At 44.5% G+C, this 26573-nt stretch overlaps 1 protein-coding gene across 3 annotated transcripts in view; it reads left to right on the top strand.

Moving 5' to 3' along the window:
• Positions 1-26009, top strand: part of SOBP (sine oculis binding protein homolog) — a 156717-nt gene extending 130708 nt beyond the window's left edge. For all 3 annotated transcript variants that reach the window (XM_059941478.1, XM_059941476.1, XM_059941475.1), the window contains 2 exons: positions 5386-7326; positions 24735-26009. In XM_059941478.1, the coding sequence (XP_059797461.1) occupies positions 5386-7323 (1938 nt within the window). In that variant the 3' untranslated portion in view covers positions 7324-7326; positions 24735-26009. The remainder of the gene's footprint in view (positions 1-5385; positions 7327-24734) is intronic.
• Positions 26010-26573: the final 564 nt, after the last annotated feature.

Raw genomic sequence — 26573 nt, 5'->3', positions numbered from 1 at the left:
CCATGCCGGGCTTGGGTCAGCCTGTCTTCAAGGCATGTGATACTGTGGCTTCTGGCCCTTCCTTTGGAAGATAGTTCTGCCATGTAATGAGTCAAGCAGATCGTTCATCAGCTCTGTTTTTTAATAAAACATGAATAGTACAGTTCATGGCTTCTACTGTTCAAACAGCAGTTGAGCCTAAGAGGAATTATTCATCTTAATGGTTCTAACACTCATTTCCAAGCAGCCATGCTGCTTTATCAAGCTTTCACCTGAATTAGAGAGTGACTGGCCTTGGAAAAAGTGGGCTCAGCAGGAGCTGAATAGAGCCTTCCCAGGATGGTGGGCAGCTGGGATGCACGTAGGCCTGTCATCTGGTTAGTCCCTCTGTCACCCCTGGGACGGCAGGATGTGGGATGGGGGCTGGAGTCTGTGAGGTTCAGCATGTGTTTGCCCGTGTCTCAAAGACATGCAGACTCCTAGGAAAGCCTAGATGAAAACCTCCCTTTTCCTCCTCACACTGCCAGAAAAACATCCTCCCATTAAGTTAAACTGAACTTAAACCTATGGAATGTTCCTGGGAAATCGGCAACCATGAGGGAGGCAGGCTAGGAACTGAAAAATTACTCTATGCAACAAGGTTACTGATATGCCCAGCACACCAGCGTTGCTTGTTACTACTATTAGCTCCATTTCACAGAGGAAGAAACTGAAGCTGAGATTTTCATAAGAGAGAATGATGGAGCCCAGACTCACGCCCACATCTTCTGATTCCAAATCAAATGTGCTTTCTATAGCATCCTTTGCTGCCCAAGTGCACCGAATTAGGGCCCTGATGGAGGCAGAGTCTAAACCCAAAGGAACAGTTGATGCTGGGGCCATGGGACTGCAGGGTCGAGCTGGAAGCAAGTATTCAGGTGGGATCAGTCTGAGGCCCTCAACTCATGCTATGAGGTGACTATCTATAGGTAAGGCAGACCCAAACCCTTCAAAACACTGATCACCCCTATCCATGTCTCTCCAGCCTCCTTTGCTTCACTCTTAGGTGAGCTCATGATTTTTTGAGCTGCCCTGGACTGCAAGATCAATGCCATATTTAACAGGCCAAGATCTAGAGAACCAGCCTCTTATGGCAAGCTCCAATTTTGGATAAGGGGCTACAACTTCTGAGCTGTTACATGGGTGCTGTATTCGTGAAAAGTCAGGAGCATGCGAAGATTTTGTTTTGTTTTTCAGATTGTTGATGGCATTCAAGAGATTGCTAATATCTTTTTACTGTTCCATTGCTGCAAATGCCTTTGCCCAGATAAGAAAGATTTCAGCAAAAGAGTTTCTTAATGAAATATTGCCTGATGCCAGGTTACCACTCAGAAGGCAGCGGTGGATGGGTTCCATTGAAGGATGATGTTCATTCCCACAGCTGACAGCTGATTAATGTGTGTTAATTAGGAACCCTGTCTCCCTCCCTGATCACCCGAATCTTCTTCTAAGCCCAGCAGAGTGTATATATCGTGCCCATGTGGGTAACCTCATGGCATACTTTGGCTTTGACTTTGGACGTTTATATAAAGGCTCAGTTGCCAACATGAATAGCTTTCTTTCTTTCCAGGGGAAATACAAGATGGAAAGAGTTATAGGAACCAGAAGTCCTGCCTTTCAGTTTTCTTATATCAAGAGCAAGTGATATTTCTGCTGAGGCAGTGTCTTTTGAGCAGTTTAGCGGTGTAGGTTGCCACATTTATTTCACAGGAAAGGAGTGAATCCATCAGGCCACTGAGCTTATAAGTACTACCCTGGCAGTCAGCCACCAAAATATAAATACTCTAAATGGACTAAAGGAAATGTTCATTCTGTTGTTTAGAATTGGACACATCCCAGGAAGGTAAACTTAATCTTTTTGAGGACTGCTGTCATAGGGCTGAATGGAATACGCATTTGTTTATCTCCTTTGTGATCTTTTTGTCTTCCTGGTGATACATTATGTATTTGTGATACGAAGCATTTCAGCTGTCTCGCTCAATAGCCTCGCATTAGCTGATTGTTCTGTCCCCAGATTGCCATCGTTAAAACAGCTTCAGCCTCAGCTCCGTCCAATCTGGGACCTGTTAGGGAGAGAAGTGGAACCAAAGAGGCCAGATTCCAACAGAAACAAAGCCGGGTGGAATTAGGGGGAAATCATTCCAGAGCCCAGTGAGTTGAGCTCTGCACTTCTTAGTCTTTATCTTCTAAAATATCTGAAGGAATTTTGGTACTTCTTGGCATAATGAGGGAAAAAATAATGCCTCAAAAAGTTAAAAAAAAATTAAAGCCGTCTGTGGAAAAAAGATGGGAAGAATACCCCATAACACCACAGTTCAGAAAAACCATAGTTCATGAGACACATGCTGTGTATTTCATGGATATGCAAATGTTCTTTTATTAAAGAGAAAGATCTACAGTATATATTTTCACCTAACTACCACATCTTAAGTAATCAGCTCAGGCTCTTATGATGAAATCTTTAATTACTAGAAGTGTATTAGTTAGATGTAGAATGAATGATGTGCTGCATTTTATTGCTTCACATGATACAGCCATTTGTGCCATAAATTCATTGACCTAATCTTAAACGATGTGTCCTGTAAGACAGACATGATTCATTATTTCTTAAGTGACAATTTTTTTCCCAAATAATTTTTTGCTTCACCAGAAAGATTGCCTTATTGTATTTTTAGACTAGTGTTCGGAATTGAAATGTAATAAGACAAGGATACACACACATTCACACTCCTTACCCAAAATGAGATTGTCATAAACTGTCACACTATTACCTAAACACTGTGGGATGCTGCAGAAAATCAAGTAGGGTAACCATTAGGCTTTTGCTTTAACTGGAAAATTTGATGAAATAGAATTTGCTTCAAACTTTGATGTCTGTAATTCTTTTTATGTGAAATAGATAAAATATGGTGGAGAATCCTCATTGTATAATTGGGATAGATCTGTGAGCATTCCTTATTCGTCAATGAATTACTGAAAGTGAAGGGAGAGCATTTAAGTTATATTTAGATTATTTTTTGTGACTCTACTTGAAAATATTTATTTAGCTTGAGGAAACAGAGGAATCCTCTGGAGGCAAATAATTCAATCTGGCAATTTGAAGACCAATTAAGGATTTCAGAAAACTCTTTCCCCTTATGGTTAAAAAATACGATCCAAAAGAAATATGCCAGAAAATTTGGTATATTTTTTTAATTAGCTTAATTCATTGATAATTTTTTTTAGTTCATAATTAAAGAAGCTATATTTGATCCTTCACTTCAAGCTTAAAAGTTTACATTTTAGGCTCCCTATGTATGCCTAATATTGAAACAGAATCAGGTGGCTTTATTTCATATTGGAATTTAAATGTCATGTCATTATACATTAACTTTTAAAAAATGATCAGGTTTTAAAAATAATAACTTACATGCATCAAGTTTTCACTACTAGTTTATTTAACCTTTATCTAGATGAGAATTTTGAGAGTCTGATAGATTCTGTGTGTCTCTTCTCATCAGAGGCAATTCTGTGCTTATTTGTAAACTAGACATCTCAACTATGAAAAAAAAAAAAAAAACCTCTTAATTCTGGAGAAACTTGAAACACTGTAGTGAAACACAGGAGTATCTTAGCATTGATTTTATTTTTTTTGCAACAAGCATTTTGAAAGGGTACTTTCATATGAGACTAAACAAAAAGCTAATGTGTGCCAGTAAGTATTTGTCATTCAGTCTCACACCATCAAGTATATCACCTGCAGATATCAGTGGGAAAAAAAGTGAGAAGGAAAAGAGTGGATTTACACAAACAGACTTACATCTGCCACGAGTGTGTACACTCACAATCACATACTAGCATGCCACCACTGTTTACAGTCTAGGAAAGCTGAGAGTTCAATGAGATGAGTAATCAAATGCCCAGCATATGTTGTTTTTGCATTGTTTATGTGACCAATCATTATTAAAATTTATCATCTTTTAATGCTATCAGTTTACCATAGTTAAAAAAGCAACATGCACCAGCAACAGAACAACAGACTCTCTCCTCAACAAAAACAGGGTTCCATTTAGAGCAATACTGGAACCAGGGCTTTACTGAAGAGAGAAGCAAATTCAATGAACTCACCATCGCACTGTGTTTCACAATTCTTCCTCTGCTGCTGTATGGCTTGAGTGCTAAGGAAATGACCAAAAAAAAAAAAAAAAAGAAAGAAAAAGAAAAAAAGATTGTGTATGTAATGTTCAGTCAAAAAAGTGAGGCACTGAAAGAACCATTGAAAATTTTGACATCTGTTTATCTGTTTATAGCTATGGCAAGATTACTCGTATTAATTCTTGTTTAAAATGCCATATGAAGGAAAGACATTTGTGCAAACAAGAGTCGTATTTGAATTGTAGATCATGTCTTCACCATCTGTGAGAACTGATGGTGTTACAAAATTAATGTGTTAATGAAATCACAATAATTTCTCCAAAGTAATGGCTTCTGAAGCCGAGAATGACTATTTTTTGAACTTTGATGTCTAGTGATTTCCAGTTGGGAAAAGCTCTCAGCCTTTAATTAGTTCTGCAGCTCAACTTTAAAATAAATTTGGTGATGTCTCTCTTTTGCCAGGAGTAGATTTGAAGGGGGGAAAAGCCATAAAAACTTTTGGAAAACGTTCTCTGGTGTTTGAAAAGTTGTTAAATAAGACTGCCTGCCAAGAAATGTCACCAAAAATTCTGACTACTGAGAGAGAGTGGGCAAACAGCTCAAAAAATAATTCTAGCTTGCTGCAACATCACAGGTTGGGAATAGCTAAACCTCACACAGACTTCATGACTAATTCCAAGTTTCTCCTTGGAAGCCAGACATAATGATGTTCAGCGCTATGTGTTATTGGTTAACACAGCACACCCCTTCCAACTGCATTATCCAACAGTCAATAGTGTAAAGTGAATTTGCATGAGGAGAATTTTAAGGGTCTATATTTCAAAGTCCACTGAACTTTCTGGAGAATTCTTCTCACCAAAACTCTTTAGATTTGCATGTGCAATGAGCCTCTTTGACCAGTGAAACTATGTGGGCAGGTATATGTACTCTTTTTTTGTTAGATCTACCTTAAAGTCATGCTTAAATGGGATAACACAGTTTCTTTTTCTTTTTTTAAAATAGGAGATGGTGGTAATTGCTATTCTGAAGAGTTAATATTTATAAAGCAATTCTGGCTTCCAAAGAGAAATTGTTTTACAAACATTTAAGAATTGTACCTTTTAGAACGAAACACTTCCGCCTGTTTGAAATATTATGATAAAGTTTGAAAGAAGCTTCATGTAAAACATGAAACACTGTCTACCAAAGGAAATTGTTTACCTTACTTTTTTCTTCTTTATTACTGTGTTGTAGGTATGTGACTGGTGTAAGCACATAAGACACACGAAAGAATACCTGGATTTTGGGGACGGGGAAAGAAGGCTTCAGTTCTGCAGTGCAAAATGTCTCAATCAGTACAAAATGGACATTTTCTACAAAGAGACACAGGCCAATCTTCCAGCTGGGCTGTGCAGCACATTACACACTCCCATGGAAAATAAAGCAGAAGGCACTGGGGTGCAGCTGCTCACTCCAGACTCTTGGAATATCCCTCTAACAGATGCTCGCAGGAAGGCCCCCTCCCCGGCGGCTGCAGCTGGCCAAAGCCAGGGCCCTGGCCCATCGGTGTCCACCACCGTCTCTCCATCTGACACTGCCAACTGCTCTGTCACTAAAATCCCTACGCCAGTGCCCAAGTCCATGCCCATTAGCGAGACTCCAAACATCCCTCCTGTCTCCGTCCAGCCACCTGCTAGCATCGGGCCTCCCCTCGGCGTCCCGCCTCGCAGCCCTCCCATGGTGATGACCAACCGCGGCCCGGTACCGCTGCCCATCTTCATGGAACAGCAGATCATGCAGCAGATCCGCCCGCCCTTCATTCGCGGACCGCCGCACCACGCCTCCAACCCTAACAGCCCTCTCTCCAACCCCATGCTCCCCGGCATCGGGCCCCCGCCCGGCGGCCCCAGGAACCTGGGCCCCACTTCCAGTCCCATGCACCGGCCCATGCTGTCGCCCCATATCCACCCCCCGAGCACCCCGACCATGCCCGGGAACCCTCCGGGTCTGCTACCCCCGCCACCTCCGGGCGCGCCCTTGCCGAGTCTCCCCTTCCCGCCAGTGAGCATGATGCCAAATGGCCCGATGCCCGTGCCCCAGATGATGAATTTCGGGCTGCCGTCGCTCGCCCCGCTGGTGCCGCCCCCCACCTTGCTCGTGCCATACCCCGTGATCGTTCCCCTGCCCGTGCCCATCCCCATCCCTATTCCCATCCCTCACATCAATGATTCCAAACCCCCCAACGGATTTTCCAGCAACGGGGAGAACTTCATTCCGAGCGCCCCCGGCGATTCCTCGGCGGCAGGAGGCAAGCCTGGCGGACACTCCCTGTCGCCCCGGGACTCCAAGCAGGGCTCGTCCAAGTCCGCGGACTCACCGCCCGGCTGCTCCGGCCAGGCCCTGAGCTTGGCGCCCGCGGAGCACGGCCGGAGCGAGGTGGTGGACCTGACGCGGCGCGCCGGCAGCCCCCCGGGCGCGGGCGGCCAGCTCGGCTTCCCCGGCGTGCTGCAGGGCCCGCAGGACGGTGTCATCGACCTGACGGTGGGCCACCGGGCCCGGCTGCACAACGTGATCCACCGCGCGCTGCACGCGCACGTCAAGGCGGAGCGCGAGCCGGGCGCCGCGGAGCGCAGGACCTGCGGCGGCTGCAGGGATGGCCACTGCAGCCCGCCCGCCGCCGGCGACCCGGGCCCTGGCGCGCCCGCGGGCCCCGAGGCCGCCGCGGCCTGCAATGTCATTGTGAACGGCACGCGCGGCGCCGCCGCCGAGGGCGCCAAGGGCGCGGAGCCGCCGCCCGAGCAGCCCCAGCCACCGCCGCCTCCCGCGCCCCCCAAGAAGCTGCTGTCGCCGGAGGAGCCCGCGGTGAGCGAGCTGGAGTCCGTCAAAGAGAACAACTGTGCTTCCAACTGCCACCTGGACGGGGAGGCGGCCAAAAAGCTGATAGGGGAGGAGGCCCTGGCGGGAGGCGACAAGTCAGACCCGAACCTTAATAACCCCGCGGACGAGGACCACGCGTATGCTCTGCGTATGCTGCCCAAGACGGGCTGCGTGATCCAGCCTGTGCCAAAACCCGCGGAGAAGACTGCCATGGCGCCGTGCATCATCTCCTCGCCCATGCTCAGCGCCGGGCCCGAGGACCTGGAGCCTCCGCTCAAAAGGAGGTGCCTCCGAATTAGAAATCAGAATAAGTAAAAGGTTTGTATGTACACCGGGGCTTTTCTCCACACGAGTCAGTGCACCCCCTCCTTACTTCTTACAGGGCAGAGGCGCGCGCGAGAGTTGTATTGATAATCATGGTTTTACCTTACGTGTTTTACAGTACACCTTGTGTGGTCACACACTATCATCATCTTGATCCAACATCATTCCCATTTTACAGATGAGGAAACTGAGTCACAGCATGTAAGTGCCATGCCCAGGGTCACTTACTTAAGGATAAAGCCAATTCTTGAACCTGCATTGAAACACTATCTACTAATTACACTTTTATTATTAGGCTCATCCCTGTAAGTAGAAGAGGATGTGGGGAGGAAGGAGAGATTACTTGGGACCAGTAAATGTTCAGTCATGAGGTTACAGGACTGTGGTAAAAGGCAAGCTGAGCCACTTCCTGGAGCTGGTAGAGTCACTGGCAGAATGTCCTAATTCACCAAATGTTCTCAATAACCAGGGGATTCCATTTGCAAGATGAGAATAAAATCTAACCTTCTTACATGCTATGCCAACTGAACCCAGGCCACGAAGCCCCATTTGCCTGGTAGGGTGTTGGAGCAGCTCGTGTTCATGGGGTCTCTTCCAGCATTTCCCAGGGTGGACCTCAACATCACTGACCAGCTTTGCTTTCTCCCCTTTTGGGGCTCAGCAGCTCAGTGGGTGAGCTGCTCACCTCTCCAGGCAGTGGGAGGCTTTGACAGGGAAAAGGGCAACATCGCTGAAGTGGGTGAGAGCGCACATCTCTGACCTCTGGCAGGGGAGGGTCTGGAATCCTGCTTAATACCAAGTGAACCATAAATAACGAGTCCAGAATTTCAGTAAGGGGGAGGGAAACTAGCCTGCATGACTGCCCACTGTAGCCAGATGTGACCTCGTTTGTTTGATCCTCCCAACAATCCTGGTGGAATAAGCATCGTCTGCGTCTTACCAAGGAGGAAAGTAAGGCTTGGAGATGTTGCCCAAATCAGAGCTGGTAAGTGAGGGAACCGGTATTCAACTCAGCCCTGCTGGACCCAGAGCCTGAGCGCTCTCCTCTGTCCACAAGGACAGCAAACAGGCTAATGTTCTGCTGAAGTTTATCAACTATGTATGGAGAGGAAAGGAAGGGAAATGAATATTTACTGAGCACATAACTTATGCACAGCTCTTTCCAGGAGCTGGGAGTTACAAAGGTGAATACGGTGCAGTGCCTGCCCTCAAGGCACTTATAGTCTGGTGGAAATGTACACCGGGGAGGAAGGAGGCCTGGGTAGGAGAAGTGGACCTTCTAGGAAGAACAGTTGCTCACATTGGTATGTGCAGGTCCTTCTCTAAGTGTTTTTCAGTAGTATTTATTTGGGTCAGGATCCATTTGGCAACTGTTATTGTCTTCATTTTACCGATGAGGAAACTAAGACATAGAAATTAAGTAACTTGTCCAAGATTACCAAGTTAATAAGCAGCATTGAGATTCAAATGTAGGCTGTCTGACTCCAGGGCTACATTTTCTTTGAACCACTATAGGAGAATAGGTTAATTGGTCCCTTTATTACCCTACTTGATAAAATTCTTTTATCCACCTCAGTTGTCTTGGGGGAAAGTTCCTAGACAAAAACCAAGCCTACCTACCAAATTCTCTAAATGTTTAGATGGTGTTTGTTTGTTTGTTTTTAGCGTGCTCAGTTTTTTTTTTCAGCAACAACAATGAAAAACCTAGAATACCAACCCATTACTCCACGGTGGGAAATATAGATGTGGACCAGAACACTTGATGTGGTGTGCCCAAACCATTGTCTCTAAGTCAGCATATTTACATGGGCATCTACCTCACTTATAGCCAGGAGTTTTCTTGGGAAGCTCAGAGCCAGTGAAAGGGGCCTTGCTGGGTGGTGTGAGAAGGCTTTCTCAGCCGCCATAGTCTGAGGCTTCCTTTTCCATTGATGGCTTTGCCAGTAGGAGCAGAATACTAAAAATCAGTCCACCAATCCTTGGTTTTATATCTGCAAGTTCTGCTCTCCAAAGACAGTCTCGGCCTTCTCATAGTCACCTCAATTGAAAATGCCCCTGATTTCTCTACCAGAGTAATTTAATCTGGTTGACAAAGCAGTGAGTAATGGGAAGATGTGGGACAAAAAAAAGTGACGGCCTTTAGAAAGCCAGAAAAGCATCAGGAATTGTAATTTTAAACACATTCTAGTGTCACTCATTCAAATGACATTAAAGGAAGAAGGAGACGGTGAAAGATTTTATTACCATTACTAAAGTGAGAAGTGACCAGGTCAAGAAGAGTGTCACTAGTCCATAAGTAGTATAGGGTCAAAAGAACATAAAAGCATGAAATATATGATGGCTATTTGGATGATATATGTTTCTGAATAAAGAATCAGGCTAAGGTCTTGTATGTGGACCAGAGTCGTTACTAAAAATATTAACCTGGCTTCAGTCATTTTCAGAAGATGTAATGATGAAATTGCCCATATCCCCCTGAGATTGGAAAGTTCTTTTTATGATGGGTCCCGCAAGACATTACAGCTTTTCTCTAAAGCCAGAGACTCTCAGGCTTTGCCAGCTACAGTGGGGTGACAAGGCGAGTGATTTAAGGTGGGGGAAGAACGCCTCTGCTCCACTAAATCACATTGCCTCTTGCCCTCTGTAGTTCCGTGTCAGCTCACAGCACAGTCTCAACCTGCCGTAATTCACTCACATTCTCTGACCCTTCCTGATTTTCTGTGCACACGTGGTGCTGTTTTTCTTCTATGCCTTCAGAAACCCAGCCTATGCATATGGTTACGGAAACTGGAAATGCATCCGCTAATTAAAGAACTGCATGGCTTTTGTGCCCTGACAGTGAACACTGTTTGGTGACAAGTTAAAGCCAAAGGGGAAAGCATTAAAAAACCAAAACCAAACCTGGGCTGAGTTGTGGTGGATGAGGCGCAGGTGAGTGATTTCTCCTTGTGCTTGTTGGTGACTCATTGTCTGTCAGTAACTTTCGTCTGGGTTCTTCATTTTCACTATGCCCACCATTTTCATACTGTATTACTATTTTTAAAAATCATTTAAAATAGATTCAAAGCAGACTGTGTCTTGAAATCAGTAATCCAGGCAGCTACAGTTATCTTCAAAGAAGTCATCATTTTTGCTAGTTCTTGGCAAATCACAGGGTTTTTTTTTTTTCCATTTTGAAGTTATTCTGTTCCCGGTTACCTGAATTTATGCATTCTGGTTTGTTGATATGATTGCAAATGATTTAATTGAGCAGATATTTTCCTAGATGCAGAACTAATTAAGTTTAGTCGATGATTTTAAAAGGTTGGAAACTTCCTTTAATCTTCAACTTTTAAGACGCTTCTGTAAGCTGAAAAAAAAAAATCCCCCCAAATAATAAGGAAAACAATGTATAAACATTTCCCAAACTGTTCTCTCCACAAAGAATTCCATTTATAAATGGAATACTCCTTGCTTTGTCTTTGCCTTTGAGCTTGGGGGATAGCTGTTTGTATTTGTACATTTTCTGAATTTCTACAGTTTACACTTGTTTATGGTACATTGGGGAGTTCAGAGTAACCATTTGCAAATGTTTCAAGATATGCAAAAGAAAATATGCCCCCCTCCTTGATTTTCCAGGGAAATGACATCTTCTTTTTAAGTAAAATAATCAATGGAAAAAATGTGTACCATGAGTAACCCTTTCACCCTCACTTTTTCCATTCCCGACGAGCGGCAAGACCAAGAACTTCCCACCTTTGTGGCTCCCAAATTTCTTATGTGTTTCTAAAACCAGAAAGAAAATCCAAGAGTCTTGTCCCCGGCCCCCATTCCGAGATGCTCCCCTAGCCTCAGCAGCAAGAGTTCCTTCCACTTTTTGTTTTCTCTGGGAGAGCTGAAGAAGGGGGGCTGTAGTTTTGACTTCTTGGAGTTTAGAGTTTAATTATTAGTCTGCACGGAGCCACAATCCCAGAAAGGGCTATTTCAAGAAGGGGGCAGGGGACTCGCCTCATTAGGAAAGCAGCAAGGGTGGAGGTGGCAGGTAACTTTTTGCCAGTTCGGTTTCTCCAGCTGAGAAGTTTGAGAGGATCGGCTGCCTGCAAAGTCAAGTCCATGCAGTTGAAATGTGACTGTGGGTGCCGACTACGAAAGCAAGGAAAAGAGGAAAAACTGTGACTGAGAGGAGGAAATCAGTACAAGTAGGGTGTGCTCAGATCCTCTGCCAGACTTGAGATTTTTAATGTTCTAATACTTGCTTATTGGAAATGTTCATTGGTGACGTAATCCCTGATGTTCAAGTTCTGCCCGTCTGTCAGGATGCAGATGGCTGCCCAGCTCTAGGTATAGGTTATTCAAAGAGCCAGCAGTGAGGAATGGCCAGGTCTGCGTCATGCGCACGTGTGAGTGGTGAGGACCTGAGAGAGTGCTTGCTGTGATCATTTCAGACTCATAGAGGAGAATTTTCTGGATGAACAGTGTCAAGGTTGGCCTTAGACACATCTCGTTCAGTGTTGCCGGGTCTCTTTTAACCTTTAGGACAAGGGGGTTGAAGGAGGGTTTTAATGTGCAGGCACCTGGCTTTAGATATTATTTCAATCAGATTATGATGGAATAGGAAATGACATATGTGACCGGGTATTTAGTTCTTTCAGATGTAGCCATAGGCTTCCATCGTCAGCAGGGCTGGGGCTAGGGTGAGGGAAGAGAAGTGCTTAGTGCGTGAGCTTTAGCGAGGATCCTCAGGGTCAGGCAGTGCAGCGCGAGTCCTGGCCCTGATCTACAGACCGCCCGATCTGTGTGTCAGCTCCCCGGAGCTGGTCTCCATGGACTTGTCCATGCACAGCCTTCAGGTATTCCCTCTGGAATTTTGTGGAAAGCTTTATGTGCTTGTGCACGGAGGTGTTTTCTTGGGAGGAGCAGTCCATAGATTTTGGCTACAGAAAAAGTATGCCTTACATCTCTGAAAGATTATTTTATATTATCACCAAGCAATACCTGAACAGAAATTTTTCTTGTTACTCTGAGGAAGCTGAATTAATTGTAAGTTTCCCTTAAAACTTGGAATTTATTTTTAGCAATTTTTGCTGTGGACCTAATATTGCAGAATCACTGTTACAGCTACATAATGTCGCCCTTGCCTCAATAAGATTGCCTTAGTGACAAAATGCAAAGGGTGATAGACTTTTCTTCAAGTTACTATAACCTGTGAGTGCCTATGGGAAAGAAGAAAGGGGAAGCAAGGAAAGAAACAAGCTAGACACTTCCCCGGCACTTGGACTTTCAAAGTTTGTGCTGTATAGGCAGATGCTGTCCTTCAGTGGAAAACCTTCTACCCTGCTGTTGAGGCCAAGGGAGGAGAATGGCTTGAGTAGGAGAAGTGGATGGATCAGTAAACACCAGGGCATTGGCATGGCCGTGTCTTGGAGCGCTACCAAGCCCCCTAGCATGCTTCTTCACCTGGAGAGAGTGTACTTGGAAAGGTGAAAGCATTCAACCAGCTACTAACAAGCCATTGCCCAGAAGGGCACTAGAAATAAGCTCCCTGTCTGGTTTCCAATGAATCACTCCCTTCCTGGCTCGAGCGACTGCCTGGGCATCAATCATTTACACCTACCTTCATGCAGACAAGCATCACAGAGGGGCAGAGGTGTTTGAGGACCAAAATACACTGCAGCCTGGAACACTTACCTCTTGTAGTGGAACACCATCCACCACCAACACTCTGCCTTTTCCAGACTCTCTTGTGGAAGAGATTGTGTCAAAGGGACAGAGGGTGGCCATTCTGTTTTCCTTCACCCTATCCCACCCAGAGTTATTTTGTATTCTTCAGTTGCTGGTTTAAATATACGTGGATGCATGTTAAGGCAATGCATTCTGCATGTGTAAACTTTTTTTTTTTTTTACAAATGCCTCAAAAACATAAAAGGAATTCATTTCAGAGAAACAAATAAATTAGTTTAAAAGATAAACAATTTAGCACTGGCATCATTTAACAGGGTCCCATTCTCAAGGAAAAGGAGTAAATGCCATCTCAGATGCCAGCTCGAAATACTAACCACGGAGAGCTCTTCTCCAGATTTATGGATTTCCACAGCATTCTGCTTGAGAAAAAAGTAGGGTGGGGTCAGGATTGAGAACGTGCAGCCATCAGCAAGGAGGGGAAATGCACACACACAAATTATTTCAAGGGGGTCATTTAAAAGATTCTAGTGAAAATGGAGCAAAAGCAAAGAACAATAAGAACAAAACTTTTAAAGCATCTTTTGTGCTTTAAAAAGCTCCTGAGTGTACTAAACATTCTTAAATTGGACACCATTCAAGTAGCTCCTGATATCCCTTAACTCTGAGCTCCTAGGACTGAGCTATGGCCATAGGCAACAACATGCTTGTGCAATTTTACCAAACACACAAGTCTGAATAGAGAGAAGGGAACACGAGAGCAGAACTGCCTTTCCACGTGGGCATGGGGTCAGGACTGGGACAATCAAAGCTGTCCAGCACTCCCCGGCCTCATTCCATCCAGAGAGTTGGCTGCGATGCTGGTTGTCTCATCAGTTCCCCCTTTGAACCTCTGGTTTGTTGTCTTTCTTTGATAGCAAGCTGTGTTTTGTTTTGGGTAAAAAGGGAAGTAAGAATGTGACAGAAGAACAGAAGGGAGAAACATACATTATGGACTCGTTTGATATGAAACATTGACCTAACGTCCAAAAAATGCAATTAAAAAGTATATCTCTCCCTCATTTGCATGGCTTATTTCCCCAGACATGTTTTTGGTATTGAAAATGAATGGTATTCCCATATAACATGTGTCTCAATTTGTAATGATATCCTCCTTGCAGCTGGCTTCGTTCTCCAACTGTTTCTAAGATGTTACTGTCTTAAATTTGAGCCAACCTACAATAACAAATTATCTAGAAGCAAAGTGGCTAAGTTGCGTTTGGTGAGAGAAGGGGAAACCCTATATTTCATCCTTCAACTCTTGTTTTGGAAATTCAGACTGTAGCATGATCTTTTCCTAAGGAAATCTACACACGCACACTTTAAAAATTGTGCCTATTGGGTGTTGTGAGAGCAAGAATGATCAGGTTTAAGTTTCTCTGCAAAGTTCTGCATCCCATCAACAAGCCCTTTTGATATTTTAAACCCATATTTAGAGTAATTTCAAGATATTTGGAGCACATGTGGTTAAATGTAAAACTTTGTCATTATGATTTGTTAGATGCTTATACTTTAAATATTTATAAGCCATTTTTAAGTACTTTATCCAAAAGCTTTCTCCCACTAGAATACTATAATTGAGTGGTATCTGAGCATCATCTGAGCATATAGTAGATACAGGGTGAAGTCACTGCAGCATGCATGCACGTCCTTCCTGCTTTTCTGGTTTTAATTCAAATGTCGTTTTTAGTAGATTCAGCTTATTTTTTAAATGTATAAAAACTCATAAACAGGATTGGTTGTCTGTGATTTTTTAAAGAATTACCAAGTCCCCCAAAGGTAAAATGTTCAACTTGAATCATGTTGATTCCTACCTCTTTTTCTTATCCTAAGAGTAATTAGTAAAACTTTCCATTAGAGTGTTGGATCTGTGTCCAGAGGAACTTAAAGTGTCACATTGTTCCTCCAAAATGTCTTAGAGGCAGTTCATTGGTGGTTAGATTGAATTCTTCACTATTCACCCTCAGCCATCTTGGAAACTGAGACATAGGATCCCATCTTTATCATAAGTAGCCTGTTTGAGCGCTTAATATGAAAAAGAGGAGAGGGAAAAAAAGCTTTTTCCAAGTCAGAATCCATTTAAGCTTCAGAGGTTATAAATTTCAAACTGACCACAGGCCTCTGGGGCTCACACTCTTTATGGCTGGCAAAATACAACTTTCTGGCAAGAACGAGGAAAAGAAGGCTTAAAAGGGCTCATAAACTTGCTTGGACATCTAATAGCTCTTACCAAACAGCATTTTCATGAGTTAAGTGTAAATGAGTCAGAAACATATAGATTGAATTTCTTTTAAAATACACATGGGTTTAAAAATTAAGGCCAAAGTGCTTGGCAAAATAAGTTTTGGTTTTAGCCAAACCCCAAATGTTTGAAAAAAAAATAGTTTTACAATTTGCCAAACCAAAAATATATCCAGGTCCCTCCATTCCTCTCATTTAATACGATGACATCGTAAACATGGGACTGAAGGTCTATTTTCATATCCACCAAGGTCTGAGCAACTTGAATCCCAAATACTAGTTGAAAAACTATGAAAAATTTTTTGTGGAAAAACCTTATGACCTTGCAAATGAAGCTGAGCGGTCACTCATTCAGGGTTCTGATTTTGATAGCACCTCCCACTGTCTGATCCTCCGATCAACTCGTTCTGTGTCTCAGCTGTGTGTGTGTGTGTGTGTGTGTGTGTGTGTGTGTGTGTGTGTGAGATGCACAGGGATAGTAACTTTTAAAAAAACCTTATATTTAGAATGGTTAATTTATACTTAATTAATATATTACGGCCCACGAAAGTTAATAAACTCTTAATCATATCCGAACAGAGGGAGGCAGTCCCCTTTCACTCATTTGTGGTTCAAAGATAGTCTTCATTTATTTCCCTAGAGGGTAAAACATAACCATTTTCAACTAACTGTATTGAATACTGACTCCATGCAGGGGCACTGTTATTAAGAGATGGAAGAAAGGAAGGAAGGAAGGAAGGAAGGAGGGAGGGAGGGAGGGAAAAGAAAAAAAAAAGTGGAAGAGGCAGTGGCAGGAGTCTTAGACTTGTTTTGAGGAGCTAATAATCTGAGAGAGGCAAGAAACAACCAAGGCCACTATTGCAAGCATCATGCAGGACCTGCAAACAGATATGACACTGTAGACAGCGGGCTTTGGTGAGGGCTTTGGTGTGAACGGGGACAGTTCACACATTGTTGTAACTGATGACCTAGCTTGGGGCTGGCAGAATGGGCACATGAGTATTTATTGAGTGAATGAACGAGAAGAGTGTCAGGAGAGGCATAGTTAATGGAGTTACCAGGATAGGGTTCCGTACAGCAGGTCGGTTTGGAGTTAGGTTCTAAAACTGGGGAGGGCCTTGAACTTGCAGTCGGGAGTGGAGGAATAAGAGAGGCAGTAGGATGTCAAGAGCCACAGGTGCGGAGAAGAGGAAGTCAAGTGAGGGATGACCTTGCCCTTCGCACAGCTGGAGTGAAGGGCTTGGCTGCAGACGGAGAGGAGGGGGCCGCTGCAGGAGAGCAGGTGGGCAGTGGAGCTGGAGGTTGTGGCACTTGTACTCTGTACGTTAGGCAACGTCACCACGACCTCGAGCAGAGGAGTGCCAGGAGGAAATCTGTGTTTGAGGAAAATTACTTCAGCAGCTGTTCGTGCACTGAAAAGGAAGCAAAAGAAAGACTAGCATTGCTGAGCTGATCATTGAATTCTGATGACAGGCTCATTACCAGCAGTGGATTCTAAACATTGCGGGATGTTATCGCTGCAGTGCGAGCGGCGAGAGCGGCCACATCTATGTTTTACGTATGTAAAGCCATCGTGGCAATGCAAGGGGAGGATGAGCTCTTTTGTTTGTGCCCAGAGCAGACCTAAGAGGTTTCATAGCACACAGTGGAAGGAAACCTCACAACATTCCAAAGTTCAGTCAAGGGGGATGCTGGCCAGGCCCCAGATTGCTGTGGAAATAGGGGCTCCACCCTTCTGACTGCCCCGCTGCTCTGAGCCTTAGGTCAGTGAGGCAGGGCGTGGTGCAGGCCCTCGGTCGCCCAATGGGTGCGCAAGGCAGGCAGCGGCTCTCCTAGCGGAGGACTTCCCTGAGGATGGACGTGGAGCCTGGACGGTGGCCCTAGTGATGCCCAAAGCTCTGTCCCTGGAATGAAGAGCAGCCACAAGGCTTGCGTGGCTTGCTCAACCTCAGACACCTTCAGAGATCTTCACAGAAGCTGAATCAGATCCTCCCAGGGCTGGCAGGCACTTTTAAAGGGGTGTGGCAACTTTTGAAAATGTCCTTTTATCTTTTTTAACTTCCCAGGTCGTACACCTTCTGAAGCTTCCACATGTGTTGACAGTGGGCTCCTGGTAGTGAAGGAAGGCAGCGGTGTGGTTTAGTGGATACAGACTTCTGCTTTGGGGTTGGGCCAGCCTGGGTTCAAATCCCAGCAGAGCCAATTAGTAAGTGAGGGAAGAAGCGACTTTACCTCCCCAAGCAGTCTTGAGGTCATAACATTGCTGGGAGGAGCAGATAAGAAAACATGGGTAGAGGTGCCCAGGAAATGGAGTTACTGTCCTATTAGGCTACAATGCCTGGGAGAGGAGTCCAGGGCTGGAGTGAGGTCTGCTTGGATCTGAAAACCAGCTGTGAGTTTGGACCAGTTTTATAACCTCTTTATGCCTACATTTTCTCATAATTGTAACAGCTAATATTTGTTGAGCACTCTTTATATGTAAGCAGTGTTCCAGATGTTACATGCCCACAACAACCCTCTGGGGTACCATTATTAAACCCATTTTATAGATGAAGAAACTGAGGCACAGAGTGGTTGAATATCGTACCCAGAGTCACTGGCCAGTAAATGGCAGTGCTGGGATCTGACTGGCAGCCTGGCTCCAGAATCTTCCTGCAAAACCACTGAGCATGTCTTATATACAAAAAAATGAAGATAATAACCCATAGCGTTATCAGGCTCCAGTGTAAACAACAGAAGTAAAATGCCCACCTGGCATATATATACTAGGTGCTCATTATAAGAATTGTAATGGTAGCCCTTGCAGCCCAGAACGTTTTTCCCTCAATGTGTAATGGGAGGTAACGAAACATTTCCATGCTGTCAACCTCGGAGGTTAGGGAAATGATTCCAGAAATTCTCCTAAGATGTCTGGTTCCACTTTTATAAGTAGGGACTGGGACAAACAGAGCAAACGCTCAAGGTCACAGAGTGGCGCAGCCAGGATTAGAACCTGAGTCCTCATCTGCCTTTCCCCTCAGTGGGACACGGGATACGACCAGAGCTGCTTGAGTTACACGCCCTGTGCCAAGGACCAGAGTCATACTTTTGCTACCCACGGCATCACTGCCTCACACCGGGCAGCTGATTTCAGAGAGGAAATAGGTTGTACCTGAACATCTGGGGTGGAAGGGTGGAAGGGTTGCAGAAAAGCAATTATTAGGCACACTTACCCTCTCCCTGGCTGTTAGAGGGGGGTAGCAGGGAAGCAGTATGCTTGCTCTTATTTTTTACATGAAGTTTCCGTGAAATGAAGCCCTTCTCTCTCTCTCTTTCTCCCTCTCTCTTTCTGCTAAAAGGCTGGTTGTAAAGAGTAAATAAAGTGTCAGACCTCTTTTCCAGACCCAGCCTAAAATCTTAAAGTCTGTTGATCCATAGACAATAGCTGCTTGCCATATAAAGCTGCTCTTTTCTCTAGGTTCTTTTTTTTCTTTTCTTTTCTTTCTTTCCTTTTTTTTTTTTTTTTAACTTAGACTGCCTGTGTTCAGATTATATAAATAAATAACAGACTCAATCTTAGTACAATAAACATCTACTTTTGTGTCCAAGGCAGAATTTTTGGAAGGCACATGAACTAGCATCAGCTAGTTTGTGTATTGGATAGGACTTGAATGAAAATGCAATTATTATTTCTTAGCAAATAATTTCTCGGAGTTTTGTCTCTAAGGCCCCTGTCAACTTTGACATTGTGACCCCTGCTTGTCAGGGTGAGGAAGGGGACAGGTGAAATCTGGGCTAGGGGATAGCACTCCGAGGCGAGCATGGACTTTGAGGTTGTAGGACCTGGACTTCAATCCAGCTTGGCCCCTTTCTAGCTGGTGAACTTGAGCAAGTAAGTTCCTTAACCTTCTTGGGAAAGTTTCCTCATCTGTGAAATGGAGACAGTAATAAATACTTCATAGCATTGTTGTTTCAATGAAATAAGTATATAAAATATATTTGTTTGTAAGTGAAATAAATATATAAAAGTACCTAGCGCAGTGTTTGACATTAAGTGCTCAGTAAATGTAACTTCTTTCTTTGAAAAAACTGCAACTTTCCCAAACCATAATAGGAAGTGCTTGGTCCTGAAAGCCAGGCGGCATAGGGCTCGAGGCTCTTATTCAAATTTCTTGTAAAACATTAGCTATATCATGTAATTCTTCATTTTATTTTTCTCTTTCACGAATGCATGTAGCCACTTGCTCCAGTGCATTTGTAAAAATGTGTGCAGTTAGTCATGAATCCCTGCCTGCTTTTAGAAAAGGACCAGAGACAGGGTAATTTGTTTAGCTTAAACTCCCAGGTTTTAAAAAAAGATTTGAGGTAGCTAAAGAGGATCCATTGTCCAGGGTGAAGATAAAGGCTTTTGCAAGTGCACAAGAGGGGGTTCTGTGGCTCAGGGTTCTTTGTCCCCCAGGATCTTGTAGAGGTCAGCAAGATAGCATTGGCCACTCATATGAATAAACAGGTCTCTCTGCCCATTTAACTCCTAGAACCAGCTAAGCAAAGAAAACCAAAATTTAAATTTGTAAAACAAAAAATTAAAGATGGAGTTATCTCAGTAGGGGGTCTTGTATGGTTGGGGTTTTTATTGATTAAAGAGTAAAATAAGAGATGTTGCTGAAGGAGAAAATTATAAAAAAGAAAAGCAAGGCCTCATGTTTGGTTTAATTTTCTTTCTTTTAAATAATATGAGCCTTAGCTTATCAGAGCCAGGGCGTGGGCAGCTCAGTGGTGCTGGAGCTCACCCTTGGCCCTACTCCCCTCTCCTCACCGTGGGTTATTTCCCTTAGCAATCATGCTAGAAAAGAGAAGCGATGTTTTTAAATTACTTTCATCAATTAGCAAGCTATAAGAAAAGAGATACCATCCACTTCGTAAATGAAAACGGTTTCCAACTTGGTAAAAGCCATTTCAGAACTCTTCATGAAGCGATGGTCGATGGAGGAGAGAGGGAACCATTTTTTGGCAAAACCTCACCAAGCCGTAGCCCTTTCCGGGATGGGCTTGATGCGGAGACCACTGTCTGGCATCACACCCAGCCTTATCAGCTGGTGCAGGCGGCTCTGTTCATTGACCACGGGGTTCTACCCTTGTGAGCGTCCCAGAATAGCTGTGGCTACCTGAGAGCAGTCCAGTCCTCAGGGACTCATTATTGTCCCAGATAAACAGCGTGGCCGAAGCCAGCACGTAATAGCTGTATTTAACCGTGGTAAATGATGGGCCGATGTGCCCGAGTGGCATCACGGGCAGGGCTGGGATAACTGGACAAAGGCAAGCCGGCCTGGCAGCGGGCATCTCTTGCACATTGTAGGGTTGATGCCACAGGATTTTGGACTCTGGGGAATAAATATGATGGACCTGGAGAGCTTGCCTTCTAGACAGGTAAGACAGGACAGACCTACTGGATTTTGATTATGCTAATGACAAAGGTATTTGAGGAAGCAAAGAAGAATAAAAGTTTGGAAAACAGATTAGATTAATGGAGGCAGGCTGCCTGGTGGAGGTGGAATCTTGTGCCATGGGGGGACTATAGTGGGATGTAGAACAAGACAGACATTTTCTTTGGATACACATTTACTTTTGGGAGTGGTTGCCTGGAAATTATAAAATTTCCTTTTAAATGCAACCTGCATACATCTTAGGCTGTAAAGGTCAAAGGAGAAAAGGTGAGGATGATGGTATGTTGACAGTATCAGCACTGAAAGAAGTTATTAGTACTCAGGCCTATTTTTGTTCTCTATGACACTCTGACAATGCTTATGCGGTAAAGGAGAAGTAACTCAGTCACATTCTTAGCAATGCTTTCCTGATGGAAAAGGAAATTGCCGGTGGTCAGAGGCTTGTTCAGGGCACTTGGTGTGCAGCTGAGTCCATGAGGGAGAGACTTTATTCTTCTGGCCAAAAGGGGCAGCTGGGCCTGGAGTTCTGCAGACGCTGACCGTACATGCCTGCTGGAGACCACGCACTGTGGAGCTGGTCTTCATACACGGTGCAGTGTGGTCCATGGGACGGGCTGTGTGTGTGTGTGTGTGTGTGTGTGTCTGTGTGTGTGTGTGTCTGTGAGATGTTCCGTATGGCAGGGCCCTGGGTTGTCCTGCCTTCAGACAAACCCCAATTCAGAGGAAAACCCAAATGTGAGGCACAAGTAGAACCACTTCCCCAGAACCCCCTGCATTAAGGGACACTCCAAAAATCTCTGCCAGAGGTGAGAGTGTGTGTATGTGATTAATAGAAAGAAGGAGACTCTTTCTGAAACTTGGGACTTCAGGAGAGAGAGATGAATAGTCTTTCTTATACATGGATGACTGTGTACCACCATACTTGATGATGGCTTTGGTCCAAAGATCCTACAATCCCAGAATATGAGAGATGGAAGATGTAATAGAAAATCTCACCCATGCCTTCATTTCACAGAGGAAGAATCCAGGCTTAGGGAGGTTAAGGAATAGATCCAAGGTCACACGGCTACGTAGGGTTTGTGCTGTAACCTGCATCTCTGTCTCACATATTGTAGAAATTTCCCCTTTACTCAGATCAAGGAATTTAGACAGAGAGGACCGACTGTTCTATAAGACGCCTCTGCTTAGCAGGGGCTGAGTCGGAATGGACTTGGGCTCTGGAACTTCCTGCCATGATCACTTTCTAAAACTCCAAGGTCCCTTCCTCCCCACTTTTGAGTTTCACACCTTGCAAACGAATAACTCTCAGGAAAGTGATGCCCAAGCTTGGTTCTTCATTTTCATTGATTCCTGTGTCACCAACATGGGGGCTGCCCTGAACCAGCCAGAGCCAGGAGGACAGAGGAGGGGGCCTTCAGTTTACCCCCTCCTCAAATGTTACCGCCGAGAGGGACTTGCACTGCCACCATCTGGCCTGGGTGGGTGTCCCAGACACGGCAAGTGTGTGTTGAGAGGGAAGGAAACAGCACAAATCCTCCCTTTGCCGTTCTCTTGAAATAAGCTTGGTGTGAGGAGGCTTTCCGAACAGCAGAAGCAGGGCTGCAAAAAATAGAGTGAGGTGCAGCTGCACCCTGTAGAACTTTGGGGGAAAACACATATTATTTACCAGACAATAATAGATACCAGAGAATAATAATGATTATTAGCGTGTTTGGGATGGCAAACGCTGTAGTTAAGGTTCCAGAATGGCTCTCATTATAATCCCGTTTTCCTAGTCCCTTATGAAAGCCTTGAGATTTTCTCTAAGTAGGCTGATGCTGTCCATGTTTGGCCTTTGTCCAAAGGTGATTTCAGTATAAGGAAACTTATTTGAGAAATAGTCCTCTTTGGGGGGTCATGATTACATTAAAGAAAAAATTTACACCCTTGAAAAAGCAGTTGCAGCATTCTTGAGTGAGTAATTCAAAATGGAGGTGTTTCTCAGTCACTGGAAGAAACCATTAAACACCTTTTTTTTTTCCTTTTCCTTTTTTAAAGAAGGGATTCAGAGGTCCTCTCTGACTACAAGATTTGGTCACTCTTAGTCCCAAAGCCCAGAGGTAGGGATGGTTTCCCTCCCTCCAAAGCACGTTCCAGGCTGTGCTTCCTAAACAAAAGTAAATCCTGCCCAGAAGAAGCTACAGTATGTCTTAGGGTCCATTTGGGTCCATTTCCAAGGCCTCTTCCCAATCCTTTGTGACTTCTCATTTGTTGGTGGCCCTTGGTGTTTTTGTTTTTGTACCTCTTCTCACCATTATGTCTTAGAAAGAAAGAAGGAAAGAAAGGGAGGGAGGAAGGAAGGAAGGAAGGAAGGAAGGAGGGAAGGAAAAAAGAGAGAGAAAGAGGAAGGAAGGAGAGAAAGAGAGAAAGAAAGAAGGGGAAGAAAAGAAAGAAATTAAAGTGAGCTCTTTATTCAGAGATAAATATCCACATTTCCAAATCTGACCATGCCAAATGAAAAGGTTTCCATGACCTTGTAATTCCACTCCCATTGCATATTTGTGGTGTTTTGCATTTTCACTTTGGTTATTTAATATACATATTAAATGCACACAGATCTGGTGATTTAATGTGATTTGGGGAACTCAGGCATTTCCTGTCATGCACATTCAGATTTTCAAATCTTGTTTTTGGCTGATCATTATTATGGTTGCCATTAACACCAGTATTTGGATAGCAGGGTTCAAAGCACAAGCTTGGACTTAGTCCTCCCAATGGGCATTTTGACCTCCTCACACTTGTGCTAAATTCGTGCTACAGACACTCTGAACACTCCAGTTCTCTTTGTGGCCTCCATTTCTTCATCTATAAAATGTGGAAACTGTGTATATTATCTCTGGGGTCCCTTCAAGTTCTACATTCTATCACCTGAAATTATTTGTTCACTGGTCTAGGAATAATCTCAACAGTTGTAAGGATGTTTACAAGTCCTCTCCCACCACCTCACGTTAGCCAAATTTTCCCATTCACATATCTGACATCCCCATTTATTGGCAGGAAAAAAAAGTACCGTTTTGGGACATGGGGGACAAGAGCTGTTTGACTCTCATTCATTTTACAAATGTGTGTTGAGCTGAATACATTTGTCCCCGGGTGTAGGGATGTGAGCAAAACAGACACAGCCCCAGACCTCAGGGACTTCACAGTTTAGTTGGACGACTTCTGAATGGCTGCTTCCTGGGGGTGACGGAGTGTCCTTAGGAGGTTTCAAGCCAAGAGACTGGTAGCAAATGAAATAAGCCAGTAAGGGTAAGAGAGGCAGAGCCCAACGTCTGTGGAGAAAGTTGGGGTGGACATTCTGCAGAAACCGACTTTCCTGGTGAACAGTCCTGTTCAGACCTTCTGCCCTGGGATCCCAGTCCTATGCTTGGTCTGGATATGAAGCGATGTGAGTGGCTCACCTTTGTCAGGCAAGACCCACAGAGAGGGGCACTTCTACCAGCTCAGTCGCCCCTGTAGGAAACCTCTGAAGAGTGGTCTCTGTGTCCCAGGAATTTTTCACGTGCTAAAAAGTCCATCTCATGGCCTTCCTCCTTTGCAGCAGACACTAGGACTGTTACACGGGGTACAGGCTTGAGGTCTGCAACACCAGGGTCCCCCGATGACCTTGCCTGGCTTTGGGATGCCCTTGGGCAACTGCAAAGACCTCCTGCCAGTTAAGCGTGCAGTAACGTGGAGAGTGAACGTTGCTGGGTTGCAAAGGATGCTGCTGCAGTCTTTGGGTGAGGGCGTGGTGCTCCGTGCTCATTACGGTATTCCAAAAAGCGACTCGAGTTTCATTTCCTCACACAAAGCTGGCAGGGCTGATCCTGCGCAGAACCGTGAATGAAAGTCGTGTGGAAATCAGGCTGCGCCGCCCCAGTTCTGGGGCCTTGTTGTAAGTCTGACCTGACAGCTGGAGAGTGTGCTGCTCTGACTCATGCCCGGCTTCTCCCCAGCCTGGGGGGTGGGGGGTAGTTTGGTCTAGTGGATTCTAACAAACCCCTTTTCCTCTTTTTCTAGGAACGCTCGCTCACAGGGTACCTTGCATGGAGAGAGGGCGCAGAGCAAACCATGTCTCGCCATCCAGTGACACCAGCTGGTCAGCTCACCACCCCCTCTGGCTAAAACTCAAGCAAATAAAGCCGCTTCCTGTCATTAAGCATCTCAGAGGAAGCAGCCTTCCCTCGGTGGCCTCTAGCCCAGAGAAGCCAGCACGTCTTGGACCCACCAAGCGGGCCCAGCCTTCCTGCTGCCACCATCTCTGCTTCTCCCCAGAGGAACTTAGGGATTTTGCCCCTGGTTTAAAAGAAAAAAAAAAAAAAACAAAAACGACAAAACACCAACAAGCCACAAGGACCAACGTAGGTATTCTCCCTGCCCCATCTTCAAGGCTCAGAGGGTGAGGCTGGAAGATGATACAGATTTGAAAACAAAAATCTTTTTTTAATCTTTTTAAAAACTGCTGTGGTTTTGCTGCTACACGAAGAATTGTGATTTGCATTGTACGGTTTTGGACCTATACTGTTCACGTTTTGACGGCGGAGAGGGATCATACTGGAGTCCCATTGCTTCAGATTCATCTCTGTCCTGCCCAGGATGCACTTTTAAATGAAGAGTTAGAATATTTTATTGGCTAATATACTTTTCTTGTTATTTTTACAAAGGCCACCTTTATCCTTTTTAATGCCATATTTTCAGTGTTACACTTTTATGGCTTTTAATTTTCGATCTGACAGATGTAAGAAGCAGCATGAATAGTTTATACTGTGGTTTTTCAGAGACTGAATGCCAAGAGAACTCGGTAAATGTTTATTCTTCTCAGCTTTCTCCTTAAATTCCCTTAAATAGCGCCCCATTTGGGAACAGAGCAAGAGTGTTGAACTGAAGACCAAAATGCCCTCAAGGTGTAAAATAATCCGAGGGGGAATATTTGCTGGGCGTCACGAAAGACTTGGATGAAATTTCAACCCTGATGGCTTTCGGTGATCCAGGAAGTCAGTGAAGCAATCTCTCTATACGCAGAGCCCTTTCATGATAATTAGAATGGTATGGACAAACCAATGAAAACAGGAGGGAAAGTGAGAAAGCTCACCCATGATTCTGTTTCACTGTTTGCTTTCTCCTGTCATGGTTAAGAGAAATGTGCAATTCGATCCTCAATCAGTGGTTGGAGGATAACAGGGTAGATTTTCTTGTGTGCACTTGTACAGTTGTAGCTGCGAGTCCAGAAGTCCTCTAGAGCATGTGTACTGGCACTGAGTTGGTGAGACAGTCGTGGAGTACCCCATTCTGATGAGTACAGAAAAAAAAAAAAAAAAAAGAAAAAATAAGAAAAAAAAACAAAAAAAGGAAGAAAACTAAAAAAAAAAAAAAAAAAAATCAAATCACCTTGTGATTCAGTGTATCTGTTTACTAACTCCAATAAAGCAATTGTTCCCTCTGGAGGGGTCCAGGTGCCCCCACCCACAGGCCGCTGAGCCAGCAGCCGCGGGGCGGTGGGGTGTGGTGGGCAGGCGAGGCCAAGACAGAGTCATGCTGGCCTTGAAGCACCACGGGGCCGTGGATGCGGTGTACATACTGTATTTCTATATCCTCCTTTGTACAGAGTCACTTAACAAGTCAAGCTACTGTTTTACAGGTGCTCCTTATTTATTAGAGCTGTGAGAGCTTGGGGACACACCTGGCGAGCGAGCTCGCTTTTTAAAAATGAAATTGGGGAGCAAGGGAAGGGGGCGGGAGGGAGGGGAAGCTCGCAAGTCTGGGGAGAGATTTATAAAAGTGAACAAAAGGAAAACTTCCAGCAACCGATTAAAGCAACCAACCGACCCTAACACCAAACTTGTCCACGCAGGATGCAGA

The sequence above is a fragment of the Balaenoptera ricei genome, chromosome 12 (assembly GCF_028023285.1).
Source record: "Balaenoptera ricei isolate mBalRic1 chromosome 12, mBalRic1.hap2, whole genome shotgun sequence".
In the NCBI taxonomy this organism is placed as follows: Eukaryota; Metazoa; Chordata; class Mammalia; order Artiodactyla; family Balaenopteridae; genus Balaenoptera; species Balaenoptera ricei.
Note: the sequence above shows the minus strand (reverse complement) of the source record. Positions and strands in the feature narration are given on the sequence as shown.